General features: G+C 41.6%; 1 protein-coding gene across 1 annotated transcript in view; it reads left to right on the top strand.

Moving 5' to 3' along the window:
* The window catches only part of gabbr2 (gamma-aminobutyric acid (GABA) B receptor, 2), a 241,708-nt gene that overhangs the window by 157,014 nt on the left and 65,721 nt on the right, over positions 1-18,973 (top strand). Inside the window, exons 5-7 of the mRNA XM_077196192.1 lie at positions 9,504-9,569; positions 9,787-9,975; positions 10,840-11,082. Coding sequence (XP_077052307.1) covers positions 9,504-9,569; positions 9,787-9,975; positions 10,840-11,082 — 498 coding nt within the window. The remainder of the gene's footprint in view (positions 1-9,503; positions 9,570-9,786; positions 9,976-10,839; positions 11,083-18,973) is intronic.

Genomic DNA, 18,973 nt, shown 5'->3' with positions numbered 1-18,973 from the left:
CAAATCCCCTGCCGGGGGTGCAATATTGCATCCCCTGCCTGAGACAGAAGGTCTCTCCTGATCGGGACCTCCAAGGGAGGTCCGTCGAGGAGAAAAATTAGGTCCGCAAACCAAATTCAGCTTGGCCAGGGTGGTGCTACTAAATAGGCTTATTCCATCCTGGCCGATTCACTCCAGAACTCCTGGGAGCAGAGCAACGGAGGGAAATGCGTACAGACGTAGCCTCGGCCACGTCTGCACCATAGCATCCAGCCCCGAGGGGACTGGTTGAGTGAGGGATAACCAGAGTGGACAGTGCGTCGTATGCTGAGACGAGAACAAATCCACTTCTGCCTGGCCGTAAAACTCCCATATTTGCTCCACCGCCTCGGGGTGGAGTCCCCTGGCCTCAGCCCCTGCCTCGACAGGGTGTCTGCTCCAATATTCTGGCCCCCCCTGGAATATACACTGCCCTCAGACAGCGTAATTTCTTGAGGGACCAAAATAAGAGGCCACCAACGTGTTGTCTGTGGGTCAAGAACCAGAGTTTCCTCCATATAACCAAGGCGCGGGGATACTGCCGCGTGATCTTGATCGTAAGGAGTGGGTTTCCCCTCAGGGAGAACCCTCTGGTCCTGAGCCACCTCTGTAAAGGTCTCACGTACAGCAGGTCAAAGGGTATCACATTGGACGCTGCTGCCCTGAGGCCTAACAGTCACTGTTCCAGAACAATACATGATGGCCCCTCAGGTCTGGGAGGAGATGTCTCAACGCATTGAAGACGACCATCATCTCTAGGCAATTCATGTGCCAAGAGAGATGATGACTCCTCCACAAGCCCTGAGCTGAGCGGCCTTCCAATACCGCTCCCCAGCCGGTGAGGGAAGCATCTGTCGAGATCACAACTCGATGGCAAAGAGCTCCCAACACCGGACCCTGGGTTAAGAACCAGTGTTTCCTCCATATAACCAAGGTGCGGAGACACCGCCGCGTGATCTTGATCATACGAAGTGGGTTTCCCCTCGGGGAGAACCCTCTGGTCCTGAGCCACCACTGTAAAGGTCTCATGTACAGCAGGCCAAAAGTTATCCCGTTGGATGCTGCTGTCACAAGACCCAACAGTCTCTCTAACTGTTTTACAGTGCGTGACTGGCCTAGCCTCAGCTCTTTTGTGGCTGTTAGGATAGCAGCTACACGAACGGGCGACAGAGTGGCCCGCATCGTCACTGAATCCCATACCACACCAAGGAAAGTGGTTCTCTGTACTGGAGAAAGCACACTCTTCTTGGCATTGAGCCTCAACCCCAACATCTGCATAGGAGCGAGAACGACACCTCGGTGCCGAACCGCTAACTGTTCTGATTCCGCTAGAATCAGCCAGTCATCTATGCAATTCAGAATGCATATGCACTGCAGCCTGGCGGGGCCAGAGCTGCGTCTACACGCTTCGTGAATGTGCGGGGTGATAGAGCTAGACCGAAAGGAAGTGCCTGATACTGGTGTTCTTTGCCCCAAAGAAACCCTCAGGAACCTCCTGTGCTGAGGGAGGATGGAGATATGGAAGTATGCGTCTTTTAGATCTATCGTGACAAACCAGTCCTCGGATCTGATTTGAGTCACGATCTGTTTGAGTGTCAGCATTTTGGACTTGAGTTCCAGCACCAAACACTCCAACAGACGAAGATCTAGTATGTGACGCAGCTCTCCATCCTTTTTTGGAACAATGAGATAACGACTGTAAAGACCCGACGCAATGTCGGGTGAGTACACCTGCTCTATAGCTTTCTTTGCTAACAGGGCCTTTACCTCTTGCTCCATTACCAGAGCCTGCTCGGAATGCACTAACGTGAGCAACACCCCGTTGTAGCCTGGAGGACGAGAACCAAATCTGCCTCTTACTACTAACTGCAGGACCCATAGAGATATATTTGGCAGTAGCTTCCGCGCTGCCAGAAAATCTACCAAGGGAACCAGCCCCTCGAGGCTGGCCTCTGGTGTAATAAAGACAGCCAGTTCGGGGACCTGAAGCATACTGGCAGGAACCACCCGAACTGACTGTTTTCGAACCCCCCTCAGAGGGCGCATTCCGACGCAATGTCGAGTTGACGCTGCGCCAGAAGCTCGCTGGAGACCGCTGCGCCCCGAAGCACCAAGGGTGGCGGGGTTGGCAGAACGGTCCCCTGAGGGCACCGAGATGGAAAGGGCACCGTATAATGAGGTGTACACCATTCCACCCCGGTTGGGGCTGCCCTCACCGGTTTTCTTTTGAGCCGCAGCCTTCTCAGCGTGAAGAACGGTCCTCGGATCCGGCTTCTGCTTTGAAGGCTTTGGCTGCTGTGTTGTGTATGAGAAACTAGACGGCTGGAGCTGCTCACGCCCAGCAGCCCCAGGGGGTTGGACATAGCGAGGGAGAGATTATCTTGTATCTTTCTCTATGATTCCCATCAAATTGAGCCAGAGGTGTCTCTCAGTGACCACAAGGGCTGCCATCCCTGAGAGATAAATCTGTGGCCCGACGGAGTTCTCAAACCCCATCGGGCCAAACTCCCTCACTTCTGTCCAAATACCGCAGCAGGTCAGCCTGATATGCTTGTAGCACTGCTATGGTGTGCAAGCAGGCCCATGCTAGACCCACTGCCATATATGCTTTTCCCACTAGATTAAAAAATAGTTTTCTTTAATGGTTAGTGAGAGAAGCCGACGCCTTCAGGTACGATACTGAACCGGGAGACAGATAGCTCGCAAGCGTCTGTTCTACCCGGGGTATTGCCCCATAGCCATACCCTCTTAACCCCCAAATATCTGAATATACATGAATGTGGGGGCTAAAAGACAAGAGGAGTAAGGCTTTTTCCATGATCTAGACAGCTCGCTGTGCAGATCGGGAAAAATGGAAGGCCCCGTGATGGAGGTGGAAAAACTTTTTAGAGGGAAGGAAACTCGTTTAATTTATTTTATTTTTAGGACGAGTGCCCCCTTATTTCTGCTGGCCATAAATATTTAATTTATCTACAGCCTTAGTAAACACTTCCACCAGCTTATTATTTTTTATATATATTTTTTATATATATTCACTTTATTTTATATATAATATATAAACTATCATATATATATATATAGGCTATATATATTTCTCATACGCTGGGGAAAGAGATGGCAAATTCACTTCCCCCATGATTGTGTCACTTTCAATGCCCAGCACATCTACCTCCTCGGAGGTAGAGCACTGAAGCATTGATTTCTCTCTCTCCCCGGGCGGAAGAGACCGCAGCGCGGGCTTCCGAGACCGGCGAGAGAGCACTGGATCCCTCGTGGAAAGGGAGGAGATAAGATCCGCGGACCCGTCTCCAACCCCGTAAAGAGATCCTATTCGCGATCCACAGGAATGCATTCTCCGCGCTGCCTCGGCAGACGCGGGACCTGTCACCCTGAGAATTGCGAGCCCGGCCACTTTCCTCGAAAAGTGACAGGCGGGAGCGGAGCATGCGAAGCGAAAGCTTCTCACAATGTTTGCAATCAGCCCCCTCGGAGGCTGATACCGCATGCTCTACTCCCAAACACATCACACAAAGCTCGTGTGTGTCCCTACTCGTTAAATAGCGCGAGCAGGGAGAACACAGAGTTGTGCAATTGTTTAGTTTCCATATTTATATCAGACAGACAACAGTAAATATAACAGACAGTTTGACACAGATCGCTTGCTGAGGCAACAGAGGCTAATGCCGGTTTGCACCGGATGTGCTTTTATCATATCCTGGTCATGACGTCACCCGCCCGTGACGCTCATTCTTTCCATTGGACTAGTTGACATAGATGCTTCAGACGCAGTCACGCTGGGGGCGTTCCCATGGCGTCGATGGACGCATCGTTGAGTTCCCTTCGTAAGGGAACTTCACTTTGTGTGCCTGCGCCTCGTATATAACGTTATATATAAAGCTTGCAGGACAGCTTGGGTGGCATTGCCTTTTCAGCGTGAGAAATACACAGTGTGGCGTGTGAGCGTGTGAACTGGTTGAATTGCATGTGTCTCACGGCCAATGCGTGAGACTTGAGAACCCTGGCATAAAATTTTGCTGAATTTTGTTACATTTGTGCCTAAAAATTACCAGTTGGCAAATTAGTCTTAATTTTTTTGCTGAAAACCCCCCCAAAATAAGACAAATTATGGAATTTAATAAGATAAATTATTTAAAAAATTTCCTTGAGAAAACAATTTATGTTTTTTATATAATGCAAAATAACTTAATATATACATTTTTCTTTTTCTTCATAGTCTGTTTCTCACTTTCTGTTCAGCCACATTACGCTTTGACAGTTCCCTATTAAGCTAATTATTATATTAATTATTCCATATTATGGTAATGATATACTAATGAGTTGCGGTGTCATTTTTTTAACCATTACGGGTTAAGCTTTGGATGACTCTTGAAGAGAATGCTGAAATAGTTTCTTAGTCATTATCATAAACAAATACAGTGGCAGGAATGTCATGATCAATTTATTTGGATCGGTGTATGATCTGAATAGCCATGGTTCCATTGCTGACTGCTGCATCTCTTACTTTGCAATTTTCCAACTAAAGGTTTGTTCCCAGCTTTTTTGCTGAGTATTTTTTTTCCACCGGAAACTATTATGATTTCTATTACCTGCCTGACTTAGTACCTCCATTATCGAAATTCCCCAAATGGCAAAGAACTGCTGATGAAATGTTTCTTCAAATTTTACACAGTCAGATTTTTGACTAGTTGACAGCGTTGAAATGGCTGTGCACCGAGTCTGGGCCAGCAGTTACCCATTTTGCATTATTTATCAACAAAGAGACTTTTATGAGAGTTTTGAAACACACATCCACTGTAGATGGGCTACCCTTCGCTATGTAAATGTGGGAAAGTCTCACAACCATGTTCTTAATAAAAGAAAAGCGAGTGGTGAGCGAGGTCCTGGGGCAGCCTGGCGTCGATCCAGTCTCCTTTTTGACTGGGTGTAAGAAGCTTGTGTCTGCCAGGACTCCAGGACAGCTGGAGCCACTTACACAGCTGGACAGATTCAGGTTAAGTGCCCACGCCGTCGGGAGCAGCAGCAGGCTTTGTGACGGCTGCTGATTGTGAAGCAAGAAGCGCTTGACCCAAGCATTCGGTCCTGAAAAGGGATGCGGGAGTATTTCACGCTATAGTTCCAATATCTCAGCGTGTTCTTTGGCACCACTGCAGAGTGTGGTTTTGTGGCAAATGTGACAGTCTCTGAGAAACATTTGAAGGAAACTGTTTGCCACATGCCACACATTCACTTTCAAACAGTGTTTGATTGCGACTCCATTGCAAATGCATTTATGCCACTATTGTCGAGTTTAGAGCAGGCCTGGGATCAGTTTTAATGCATCTGCTGTGATCTTACCTGTAAACGCTACTGTTTTCTGAGATGTTGCTAGCCCACCCACATCACTCATTATTAGGGATGGGAATTGATAAGAATTTAACGATTCCGATTCCATTATCGATATTGCTTATCGATTCGATTCCTTATCGATTCTCTTATTGATTCTCATTGGGTGAGGGAATAAGTACAAATGTGTTTGTTTGTATTAACTCGCTTTAATATCTGATCAGAAGACACAGCACAGAGTATTAGTGGTTTGAACCTACACTGGTCTCATGGTTCGGTTCGATTACGATTATCATGTCATCGATTCAGTTCAATTCGTGATCTCGATGCATTACGGTGCACTGCATCCAATTTTCAATTTTACTTCAAAAGTGATGTGTGCGTGCGCACGCGTGTGTGTGTGTGTTGGCCTGTTCGGGAAGTCGCAGTGACAGAAACTGTGACATTCCAGTTAAAGTTTCATGGGACTAAAGTCTGTTTATGCCATTAAGAAAATGAAATTCTGTCAATTCAATTTTGTTTTAAAGAAATGTTCATTTAAAAGCAGCGCTTATTCATCAGTGTATAATGTTACCCTGAGACGCGCGCATCCGTCAACGAGTCCGTTGTTGAAGACGATCATCCATTTATAATCACGCGTAACAACACAGAATACTTGTAATTTGACCATCGGGTGCGGATACCTAAACCAGATAACATTAGGTCGGGTGGATGATTTGTTTTTGGCTGCGGATCCGGGTGATATTGGAGCTCATGCTTACTCTAAAGTAGTCAGAATCTGCAGGCGTTATAACAGCTCGAGTGAACACGGCTAACGTGGTATTTCAAGTTAGTGGTATTACCTCCTGCATATTCTATTTGTGCGTGACATGAGCGCACACGCACTGTCTCTTCTCCAGGTTATGCTTACCAGGTTGTTCATAAAAGCCCGAAATGTGCCCAGATGTAGGCTTTTAAAGTAGTTGGAGCATTTTTAATTACTCACACTCGCGTCAAATGAATTGCATGCTGTGTGGCCAAATGTTTCTGCATATTGGAGGTAGTTCCCTTTGACGAAATTGAAATTTTACAAGTGTTGCAAGTGACCGTATTCATCATATATTCATCGTCTTTTCGCGTGAAATATAACCATAACAACGTTGCGCGTGTGTGACGTAATGACACATTTGCAACGAGCAGAACCGATAAGAGGAATCGTTAAGCAAGCATGCTAACGGTTCCAAGGAATCGGTTCACTGGGCAACGGTTCTGAAGAAGAACCGGTTCTCGATTCCCATCCCTAGTCATTATTTTCTCTTCTACTTAAACATGATAGTTTTCATCTTGAGCAGCTCATTAGTTGTGCATGTTAAATGCTCTTCCCGTAGCCTCCTGCTTGAGGATGATATCCCAAGAGGAAAAAGCAAAAAAAAAAAAATACATTCAGAGATGATTTCTTAAAGTCGCTGGTGGGCATTTCAATATCCTGGCAACTGTGACACATCTTTTGATGGATGGGGCTGCGGTGACCCTCAAACAAGGCTGTCTGACTTCCACCTGAAATTTTCATTGGCATTTGCTAGAATCAAGGGCAATATAGTTCATAGGGTGGAGAGGGATGTTATTAGTTCCTGATGCGCAGAATGAGAAAAAAGGATACTTAATAACCTCAGAAGGATATGCAGGTTTATATCTTGAATATTAGCATAGCCCTTAGCACATGACAGATGCGTCCAGAGCATTTTCATGGATTCAGTCTTGGCTTCATCCTGCTCTAGTGATGGATTGATCTTGATCATGATGCAGAACTGGACAAGGTGGAAATGAAACAATGCTGAAGTGGGCTAAATTATTTACAGACTAAATCATGCAGCATAAATGCTGGTTATAGATGCAGATCTCTCTCTCTTTCTGGATATGAAGCAATTCATACTGCTGATACTATTGTGCTAATACTATTGTAACCAATACATTTGGTCGTTATGTCTCACCTAGCAAAGCTACACACCCTAACAGTATTTTTGGATTTTTTTTAACAGCTTTTCTCATGAAAATCCTGCTTGCTTTATTTTTGAAGCATTTGGGCATTTTATTAATAGAGACAGTGAAAGAACAGACAAAAAATATTGCTGCAAGCAGCAATTATCGGGGCCAAGTGCAAGAAGACGATAAGACATGTCAAAATGGCTGGGAGTATCAGAGCAACTGCAGCACGGAGCACTTAAAGACATTTTAAGATAATTAAAGGCAAAATAGCTGAATAATCATATATACAGTAACTAAAAATATGATTTAATGGATTATCTCTTTCGACCAATAGGTGCCGTAGATACGACATTGATGTGGTGTGGTCAGAGTGAGGTGACAATGACACATACAAAGTTTGGTGTCAATATGGCAAGGTATTGCTGAGATAAAGCCTGAATAGTCATTTTGGCATCATGCCTCAAATTTGCTGCTGCGGTATACCAAAACCGGTTTGTCTATCAACACGAAATCCATAATTTTTAGGGAGATGATACGATTTAATTTTAGTGAAAATCGGACAAACGGTCTAGGAGGAGTTCGAAAAAGTATTTTGAAAAAAAGTACGAAAATCAAGATGGCGGACAGGAAGTTTGGCCAAATATGGCAAACTATGTATCTGTGTTCTCGGCCTGATCTAAGAGATATATTAAGACCAGTTTAATTGCAATAGGCTAATTTATTTAAAATTTATTAGCATTTTTGGAAATTTCATTATAACTTTTGACCAAAAGGTGTCGCTGTCTCGAAATCTTTTGAGTACCTTCAGGGCATGGTGCCGATGACTCATAACGACAGCTAATGCATTCATAAAGTATAGCATTTTATATCAGAATACTGTACTGGAGTCAATGGCAATTTTTTTGTTCTACTATAGCGCCAACAAGAGGCACAATCCCACAGTTTTTTATGTGTCCTCATAGTGAGCCCATAACTGTGTGTGTCAACTTTGGTGAAATTTTGAAAAAAGGTGTGGTCAAAATTTCATTTTGGAGTTATTGACACTTACATGTATAAACACATAAAAAATTACCCACACCTTACTTGTTTGCATTTTCTTGCCACTTACTTTTAATATTTTGACATTTGGGCATTAACGTTTAGCTAGAACAGTAGGTGGTCCTGTGCCGAATTGCAGCATGTAGCCTCAATTCATACTTGTGATGACATGTACCAAGTTTGGTCTGAATAAAGCGTTGCGGAGATACAGTCTGTTTTTGCTACATAAAATTAGTTTGCACAGTATTCGTGAACGGTTCGACAAATCGACATGAATTCCATACGTTTTTGTCGCCATGGTCTGAAGATGATTTGGTTAAATTTTTCTGAAAATCGGAGCAATGGCCTAGGAGGACTTGGAATTAGTATGTTTTTTTGAAAACTCAAAGTGGCTGGAAAATTATTATGACGGCAAATGACGTCATATGGTGCAATTGAATCGTCCTGAGCCAAGGAATCAGAGGAAAATATTTTTTTGTCTAGCCATCATGGTTCAAAAGTTATTAACATAAACATGAGTGAAAATTTGGACAGTTGGTGGAGAGGCATATAGTTAGAGACTCCAAATTTGCTATGGTTACAGTTCAGGCTGTCCTCTATGTGTGCCAAATTTCATAACTTTCCCGCAAGCGGTTCTATGGGCTGCCATAGACTCCCAGAGCGGAAGAAGAATACTAATAATAGGAACGCCACACACTTTCAGTGCTTGGCCCCTAATGATACGGAAGAGATAGGACTGGGAATTGGCCCAAGGATTTGTATTTGTATTTCCATACAAGTGAGTAGAGTGTGTTCACTACTTTTCCAGTGTCTGGGACATGTTTCCTTGAAAGTAAAATGTATAATTTAATCTGTTTGTTTGAGAGGCCCAAGTGGGAGTGACCTAACAACATTTCAACCAATAGCATGAGTGGGGCTGGACTACCTGTTTTTCAAACAATGACAGATTGGAATTTCATGTTCTATATTTTAGAATAATTCCTGGGTTAAGGATACAGCTTAGTAGTTACAAGCACACTTAGGTTTTTTATTTTTTCATTGTGACATTTGTTTCACCATTATATCTGTTATATTTAAATCTTATTATTATTTAGCCATTAACTACCCGTTAAATTCTGTTCTCTGCCCCCTCTCTGTAGGATAATGATGTTCGGATCATCATTGGTCAGTTCGATGAGAATCTGGCCGCTAAGGTCTTCTGCTGTGTAAGTTAGCCAAACTTAGTCACCATAACATGCACCATGAGCCTTAGATTTACTGCAAAAGACCTGTTGAATTGAGGAATTTTGGATTTATTTAATAGACTGTACATAGAAACGTTTAACTGTGTCATTATACAGTCACAATACAGTTTGTTTAACAGTTGTTTTTTGTTTGAAATTATATGATTGTTGAGTCCCTGATCTCATGTGTGTGCTCCAGGCTTATAACCTTAACATGTATGGCAGTAAGTACCAGTGGATCATCCCAGGATGGTATCAGGGGAACTGGTGGGAACAGGCAAACTCCACAAACTGCACCACTAAGAAGCTGTTGACAGCCATGGAGGGTTATATCAGCGTGGACTTCGAGCCCCTCAGTGCCAAACAGATAAAGGGAATATCAGGAAGAGTGAGTGTCTGCAATCCGTTGGGATCTCACAAGTTATGAAGGACATTTCTGATTTCTGACAGACAAAAAAATTCTACCATGTGCTATAGGAAAAAATTCTGCATTTTCAGAATTTCAGTTTCAATTGTTTCTCACTATCGGCTTTATTTAATTTTCCCAGCATGTCCAAGTTGCTGATATTCTTGATCTTTTTTAACAAATACATATTTTCATAACCTTGAAAAACATTTTTGAAAATATGAAGTTACATACATTCATGGTTATTTAAGATGCAATTATGATTACATTTCTTGTTTATTAAATGTAAAATTTAAACATTGTTACAAAATATTTAAATTTAAAATAAATGCTGTTATTTGAACTTTCTGTTCATAAAAGAATCCTGAAAAAAATGCATCACTGTTTTCACACACAAACACACACAAACACACACACGCACGCACGCACGCACGCACGCACACACACACACACACACACACACACACACACACACACACACACACACACACACACACACACACACACACACACACACACACACACACACACACACACACACACGCACACACAATGTTTTTAACATTTTATAATATTAAGAAATGTTTCTTGAGCAGCAAATCAGCATATTAGAATGATTTCTGAAGGATCATGTGACACTGAAGACTGGAGTAATGATGCTGAAAATTCAGCTTTGCCATCACAGGAATTAATGTAACAATGTTAAGCAGAAAAAAATATAGATTATTTAAAAAATGGAAGTTTCAAGAACCTGGTCCATATGTTTTAAACAAATTTTTTAAAAGATTTCTCTCTTTTTATCATCTTGGGCTTCCTTATTTGTAAAGCAGCACTGTGTGTGTTCAGACGCCGCAGGAGTACGCGAGGGAGTACAACCGAGAGCGAGAGCAGAAAGGAGTGGAGCCCAGCAAGTTTCACGGCTTTGCCTACGATGGCATCTGGGTGATAGCGAAGACCCTCACCCGTGTCATGGAGCTCCTCAGACACAAGGAGAGGCACGACATGTACCACAACTTCACGGTGGATGACCGAGAGGTGGGCAAGATGGTCCTGGATGTGATGAACGAAACCAACTTCTTTGGAGTGACGGTAAGTTTGTGTTAACCAGGCTTTGCTTGGGTCCAAGCCCAGTGTTTGGTTTACATCTTTACAATTCTGTAACATGTTCCACTAAAAAAGCTACTGTGGCTTGCACAATCTAGGCATGTCATTTTATATTGAGCCATCATTTCCTAAAGCTGAAGAGTTGTAAAGGACATTTTGTGATCACCAAGTCAAAAGAGCAACTTGGGATTAGAGGCTAGTAATGCTAAACATGCAATGCCGCTGACAGAATGAGAACCAGATAAGAGGTAGGGAGATATTTGGTATGCAGAGAGTGTCCTGTCTGCAGACATCACCGAATGTGTGTTTGTTTATGAGAACACACTGCTGCAGGCTGCCAAAACAGAGAATCACAGAGCACAAAAAGAAGGCAAGTCAGCAAATCTAATGGCACGTGCTAAAGCTAGAACCGACCTGTCTCTCTAAAAAAAAAAAGATATTTTGATAGTGCAGTAAATGCTGTTGGTTTGGGAAATGAATAGGGGTTAATGGGCATTTTGGGTTTTAGTACGGTATGTCCTCCAGCTCTCCATCTTCAGCTTTTATCAAGCAGTTATCTCTCATGTGTAGCAGAGTATGTTTTATATTTGCCCAGGCTGCTAACAAACAATGCATGTGCCGCGAGACCTTGGCGGAGAAGCTTAATGGAGAGGAAGGAACAACAAACAACACACATAAAAAAGAAAATACTGCTGGAAGACCAGTGGAGATATGAGCAGAAATGCAAACTAGAGCATTTTGTCTTTCTACCTCCATTTAGATAGGGATGCAAAATATATCTGTACCATAATGTTTATTGCCGACATAAGATAATTAATTTATTGGAGAATAAAAGTATTGTATATTTAATAGTTAATTTCCTCTATTTTTAGATTAAGATTACGTTTGCCATCATCTAACATTTACTTAAAGTCAATCCTTAAAATCCAATATTTAGCAAATCTTCAGGGCTGGAAAGATATGCAATTTTATTTTTGCTGCTTTTTTCAATTCCTGAAGTAGCTATGCTAATGTCTGTTCCACATTCTATTACTAGCTGTATAGTATATGATCACGCTAATGTTACGATGTGGTTGAGACAAGGAAGATTAAGGATCCACTTGCAGCACACTTTATTAAACAAACTCCAAACTTGACAAGGACTCGGGAACAGGACTCGGGAACAGGACTCGGGAACAGGACTCGGGAACAGGACTCGGGAACAGGACTCGGGAACAGGACTCGGGAACAGGACTCGGGAACAGGACTCGGGAACAGGACTCGGGAACAGGACTCGGGAACAGGACTCGGGAACAGGACTCGGGAACAGGACTCGGGAACAGGACTCGGGAACAGGACTCGGGAACAGGACTCGGGAACAGGACTCGGGAACAGGACTCGGGAACAGGACTCGGGAACAGGACAACCAACATCAACGCTACAACATCAAGAACTCACAAGGACTGGACTGAAACACAGGGCTTAAATACAAGGGCAAACAAGCTAAACAAGATAACAAGGGGGCGTGGTTAATCGGGGACACCTGGGAAGACTAATAGACATAATGGGGAACTGCTAAAACAAGAGATGTTAGGGGAACACAGACTGACATTACAACAGGTATCTGCAACTATTATTACTAATTTTATTAAAGGGATAGTTCCCCCCAAAATCGCTTATTCACCCTCAAATTGTTCTAAACTTGTATGAGTTTCTTTGTTGAACACAAAAGAAGATATTTGAAAGAATGTTGGCAATCAAACAGTTGACGGTAGCCATTAAATTCCATAATAGGAAAAAAATACTCTCTGGTTACCGACATTCTTTAAAAAATATCTTCTTTTGAGTTAAACAGAAGAAAGAAACTCATACAGGTTTGGAATAATGTGAGGGTGATTAAGTGATGACAAAATTTTAATTTTTTGGGTGAGCTATAGCTATTGCTATTCCTTTAATATTATGCATCACTATCTATAGGTTAGAGTTGTCAAAAAGTACTGACTTCGGTACTGAAATATAAAAATGTGCTTGTGCTTTCAAACACTTCCATGTGCTCTCAAACGCTCCCGTGTGTTGATCATTTTAGCCAATCACAGACATATCCGATGAGCGTGTGAACACAATGGCCAATCAGTGGTGTTTACGATTCCACTCAACAGCGCTCAAAGCATCACAATTTTAAAATTCCAGTCGGTACTTTTGAAAACACTACTATAGGTGACGTTTTAGTGGCTTACCAAATGGATACGCACTATTCATGATCTCAGATTCTAATTTAAAATTTATAATAGGAAAATACTTCTTCCCATCAAAGCAAAGAATCTTCTGGAACACAATCGCATAAAAATAGATTGCAATCTGACTACAACAGATTTAGTGGTCCCGCAAGGATCAGGTTTGTCTCGTACCGATGGCTGGGTCTTTGTCCAACAAAACGGGCTGTTCTAGCTTCTCCATCAGACTTTGAGTCCTCTGAGGAGAGCCATCGATTGAGTGCCAGCATGCCTCAGGAACTAAAACATTATCTTAGAGAAGTCTCTGTGGATCATTTTGAGTGACGAGTAATGGTGTGCTGCTTTCATTTGGTTAGCACAACTTACATTCTAGAATCAAACATATTGTTCAAAGTTTGAGGTCAATAATATATATTTTTTTGAAAGAAATTAATACTTTTATTCAGAAAGGATTCATTCAATTGATCAAAAGTTACAGTAAAGACATTTATAATGTTGCAAAAGATTTCTGTTTGAAATAAATTCTGTTCTTTTGAACTTTCTATTCATCAAAGAATCCTGGAACGAGATGATCACTGTTTAAAATAAAATAAAAACATACCATTGTTTCACCATTGGTAATCATAAGAAATGTTTCTTGGGCACCAAACCGGCATATTATAATTTGTCCTTCTTTATTGCGTTTTCACACCTGAAAGTCCGCACCAAAGTTCATGTTTAGATACATTTTATACATTCGGTAAGTTTTGGTTTGTTTTCACATTGGAATTATGCGAGCGCACTAAAGAACTTTACATGACATACGTGTGTCCTGTCGTTATCATCTATGTGAGCTGCATCTTGACATTGATTGCTTTGTAAACGGACGTGCGTCTAACGTCAGCGTGTTGTCAATTCGGTGGGTAACTTTGACAAGAATAAAAAAATTAAAAAAACTTTGACAAGAATGAATGAACAGACGCATATCGTTGCCACTATAGAGATCGCTAAGACATGTGACCAACTGGGCGGCAACGTCATCAGAACGTAAAGAATTATGGGTATGTTTGGCCCGTTTACATCGGTTTACATGGACTGGCATAGCAGGCTAGTGTTCTGGCATGAAAAAATAAATAAAAATAGCGTGAAAAACAGAATATAATCCTACAAAATGCAGCGGGCTAAAGAAAACATTGTCGGACCATACCAGAAAACTGTCGTCCGTTCAAAAGTATGCTAAAGTTTTAAGCACCACACTCCTCGCTCTCTCTCATCTATCTGCATGCAATCGCAATTCATGTCAAGATTGCAATGCTGGAGTGTGTGCGTGTGTGTGTGTGTGTGTTTGTGCGCCCGCGAGAGAGAGAGGCGCGGGCGCGATCGAACTGTGTGTGTGTGTGTGTGTGTGTGTGAGAGAGAGAGAGAGAGAGAGAGGCGCGATCGAACAGTGGAAACATAAAACATACTCCCTCATTTTGTTCATAGAGATTATCATTCAAACTGCAAAGTGTTTACTTACAGGGCACTCAAGTTTTATCAAAAGTTTAGAGTGAGATTTAGCGGAACAGCCACCCAAATATTTGCAGCAGCTGTCCCTCGACCCGACCAAATTCGCTTCAATTTTTGCTAGCAGTTCAATTTTGCCTATTGTTCATAATTGACCAGCACAAATGGAAATTATAACAATTTTAAATCTGATAAAAAGACAAATTCATCCAAATAAAATAAATAGTTATATTTAAAAAATACAAATTTATTGAAAAATAAAAATAAATTTTACCCCAAACAAGCCAACTGAACATCAGTGCTCAATGTACATAACATTGTGTCATAACAACTTGCCCTGAGCATGTATGTCAAGACCCAAACCGGTCACCTTTACAGGGGTCATCGGATCCCCATTTTCCACAAGTTGGTATGATTCTTTTGGGTCTTCATGTAAAGTTTGTAACATACTTTGGTTAAAATTTCTCAATGGTTGTGTAAAACAACACCCTTTTTACCTCTTAAAAAACAGCTCTGTTCACAGTGACCCGTTTCGGTGCATGTCTCTTTAAATGATAATGAGCAACAACTTTTTGGCTTTTTGAGGATAAAAAAAAACGATAATGGATTTTTTTCATTGCATGGTGATTATGTCCACACATTGCAAAGACACATTTATTTGCAAATACCATATAAAAGTGTATTTTGCATCCGATGACCCCTTTAAAAGCAGTTGGAGAGTTTTTGAATGCATCAAAAATAATTTAGCACGAATTTGGCTATACTCCTAAACATCATCTCTCACTGTCTTTGATCACAGGCAAGAGATATCGTCCAGGAATCGTAAAATCAAAATGCTAAAAAAAAAAAAAAAAAAAAAAAAAAAAATGAAGATGTCCGCAAACCGCATTCATCAGATCGTGCTCTTTCAACTTCCACTCCGTGTGTGCGCGTGTTGTCTAGTAACGAACGAGCTTGCAGTGGGAACACATAATTTACCCGGAAACAACTAATTCTAATTTCTGATTGGCTGGTAGCTAGCATTTAACTCTGTATAACTCGAGACAGATGCTATGAACTCGGCAGAGAACTTCCCTCCGTTTGCCCACGCCCCCTCCATTAATTGTATAGCGGGACATGTTCCCTTGCTCCTCAGCGTGAGAAATACAAGGTGTGGCGTGTGAGCGTGTGAACGGGTTGAAATGCGTGTGTCTCACGCCCAATGCGTGAGACTTGAGAGCCCTGTACTTATATTTGTGTAACTTACACTCGCAATAAAACACAACATTGTGCTTTTGTCACACTCTAAACTCTTGTCAAGCTGTAACATACAACTGTCACCCAACCAAACACACACAGTTTTAAAAGCAACATCCATCCAACCCCATTTCAAAACAGTCTGTGGGTTACATCTTTTGGACATTAATCATATCGCATTGGTTTTCATTTCTTTTCTTCAGAGCAGTTACATATTCTACATTGATTAAAAAAAATCAAATGTGTTTTTAATAGTAGTATAATTTTATACGAAAATCAATTATTTACCATTCAGATGAGAATAAAGTTAGGGTTCATTAAAATTAAGGAAAACAAATATATTGATCCCTTCCTTAAAGGATAATTCAGGTATTTAGCACTTTGAGTCTATTTTCTAGTTTGTTTTGGATGAACTAAGTTTGAGTGGTGGGTATAGAATTTTGACGATGGGTCCTGTCTCGACTTTTTGAATCTTTTAGAATCGCCTCTGACCGCTTCAGAGTGAGTGTCTACGAGCATACACAAACATGTCCTTAAAACAACCCGTAGTGTTCGTTTTCAAAACTGTGCAAGAAGGACTATTGCAGTTTATAACACAGCAGGTAGACGGCATCTTGAACACTGCGTTCTTCCCTCCATGCAATCAAGTCTGGCGCCTTCTGTTTGTGCCGCGGATTCCCAAAATGCTTTGCGTTCACCACTGCTAATACGTCACGATGACGTCACATTAGCAATCTCTATACTGTTATTATTACGGCATTACTACCTGCAGCACCAACTATGCTCGAGGCTAGACCTACATAAAGAAGGTGTCCCGGCTAGTGGCTATATTGTGTGTGAGGATGTTGGAGGTGGAGAAATATTCTCACAGCACTTGATATAATTTAACTTATCAATTTGATGGCGGATCCAGAAAGATTCAAACGACAATCACCAGTGACAACTGGAGATTCACCCGTTGTAAAATGCAAAAGACTTTGGACTTCGGAGTGGCTACAGAAAAAAAGAGACTGCAGCCTGGCTCATGCGAAAACAAGGATAAATATCGGAAGGGCATTAAATGTAGTTACGCAGTGCTGATGTTGTTAACATTAACAATTTGAGAACAAAGTGTAATTTGCATGGTTTGTCGTGATATGATAAGCGATCGTTAGATTTAATCAGCACGATTTAATGCAATGCTTTTTTTCCCTTAGTTGGTCAGAACAAAAGTGGATGTTACTTAATTGTTCAGATGACATTTTCTGGTGAAAACTCTTATGTTCGTCATACCAAAAAGTAGAATCTGTGATTCCGAATGACAGTATCCACACCGGCGCGGTGATTGACAGCCTCACATTCTCCTCAAACATTGGATTCTTCTGCGCAGTGCCGTGCCGAGGCACAACCAGCGTAAAGTTGATAATTCTGCGAATAACTGCAATTGCAAATTTTGAACAGAGATGGCCACAAAGGGGAAAAACTACAGACTGATGCAATTTCAGATTATTCACTAGGCTTGAACTGCTTACATTTCAATAAAAAAGGAAATGTCTTCTAAAAAGTATTCTTTTAATTTGTATAATATTAGGAAAGCTGAAAATAGATTGTTGCACTGCAGATGTGGGCTGTCGCAGCAAAGCTGTTGTTTGCAAAATCTTTGGAGACATTGCATTGTCATTAGAAGGTTGATCTCTTTATATATATACATGTCTGTGGGGAGTATTTTAGGGCCAAACTATCTGCAGTCTGCTAATATAAGTTGCTGTTTGATCTGTTCGACAGTGACATCATCATTTTCTTCATCACGTCCTCCACCCACAACCCCAGTTTGCAGGCCTGAGTGTCCCTTTCACACCTGTGTGATCTCCATAAGGCCCCCTGCTCCTGGCCTGTCTACACCTCTGCACAGACTCTCTCTCACACACACACTCACACACTCACACACACACACACACACACACACACACACACACACATGGATAAAGGTGCCATCAATATGTTTGACCCATAAGCCCACACCTGTAGCGCAACAAAACCTATTTTCAGCTTTTCTAATGTTATGAAACCAAGAAAGAGTGTGAAAACTGAGAAAAAGCCTTCATTGTTTTAGTAAAACCTTACGACTACTATCGCAGCTTTTCACTTGAGTCTTAAAGGGATAGTTCACCCCCCAAGAAAAATTCTGTCACCATTTTCTCACCCTCATGCCACCATCCAAATGACTTTCTTTCCTCCGTTTTATAAAACGAATAATGAAAATGATGGTTCTGAACAACAAAATATGACCATCATTTCTCCTTGTTGTTGTCTCCACAATGTAACAAAAATGGCATCCTGCTCAGCTTATAAATCAAAAAGTAGGACTTGAAGGCCTACGAGATATGTGTAAATATATGAGTACTGCAGTTCACATTATACAGTATATTGTTTACACACATTACTCTGAATTGCAGCTTTAATGTGTTTTGTGAAGTTGAGCATTTATCCAGTGCGCCCACGTCAGAGCATCTAAACAAAGAATCTTTCGCACTGGGACCGGAGCCTGCTCTACACTTCAAAGACAGACATTTTTAGAGATATGATCACTTCTGAGTTGCCTCCCATGGTTTTAATAGGCTTCTAATCATTGCCATGGTAATGCAGTATGCCTCTCACCTGTTATTTTACTGGGCAGAGTGATCCCAAATCCTTTTAAATGGCTCATTAGGCAGTTCCGGGGGCAGACAGACAGCAAACTGCATTTACACATTTCCTTTTTAAGATTTAATGAGCAAATTAGATAGTAATTTGATCCAGTGACGGAGCTATTTATGTAAAAATGCTAGATACTCATCTGTGTTTTGATCAGATATCCATGATTAACCTGTAAGGTCTGTTGAGGCTTTTTGCGTCAAATTTAAATTCATTATTTTGCTGGAAACTTTACTTCTTTTGTTAATGATTGTTTTCTAACTGGGTAA

Source organism: Siphateles boraxobius, unplaced genomic scaffold (assembly GCF_051911475.1).
Source record: "Siphateles boraxobius isolate OS27281-9 unplaced genomic scaffold, OSU_SipBor_1 35, whole genome shotgun sequence".
NCBI classification, from domain to species: Eukaryota; Metazoa; Chordata; class Actinopteri; order Cypriniformes; family Leuciscidae; genus Siphateles; species Siphateles boraxobius.
Note: the sequence above shows the minus strand (reverse complement) of the source record. Positions and strands in the feature narration are given on the sequence as shown.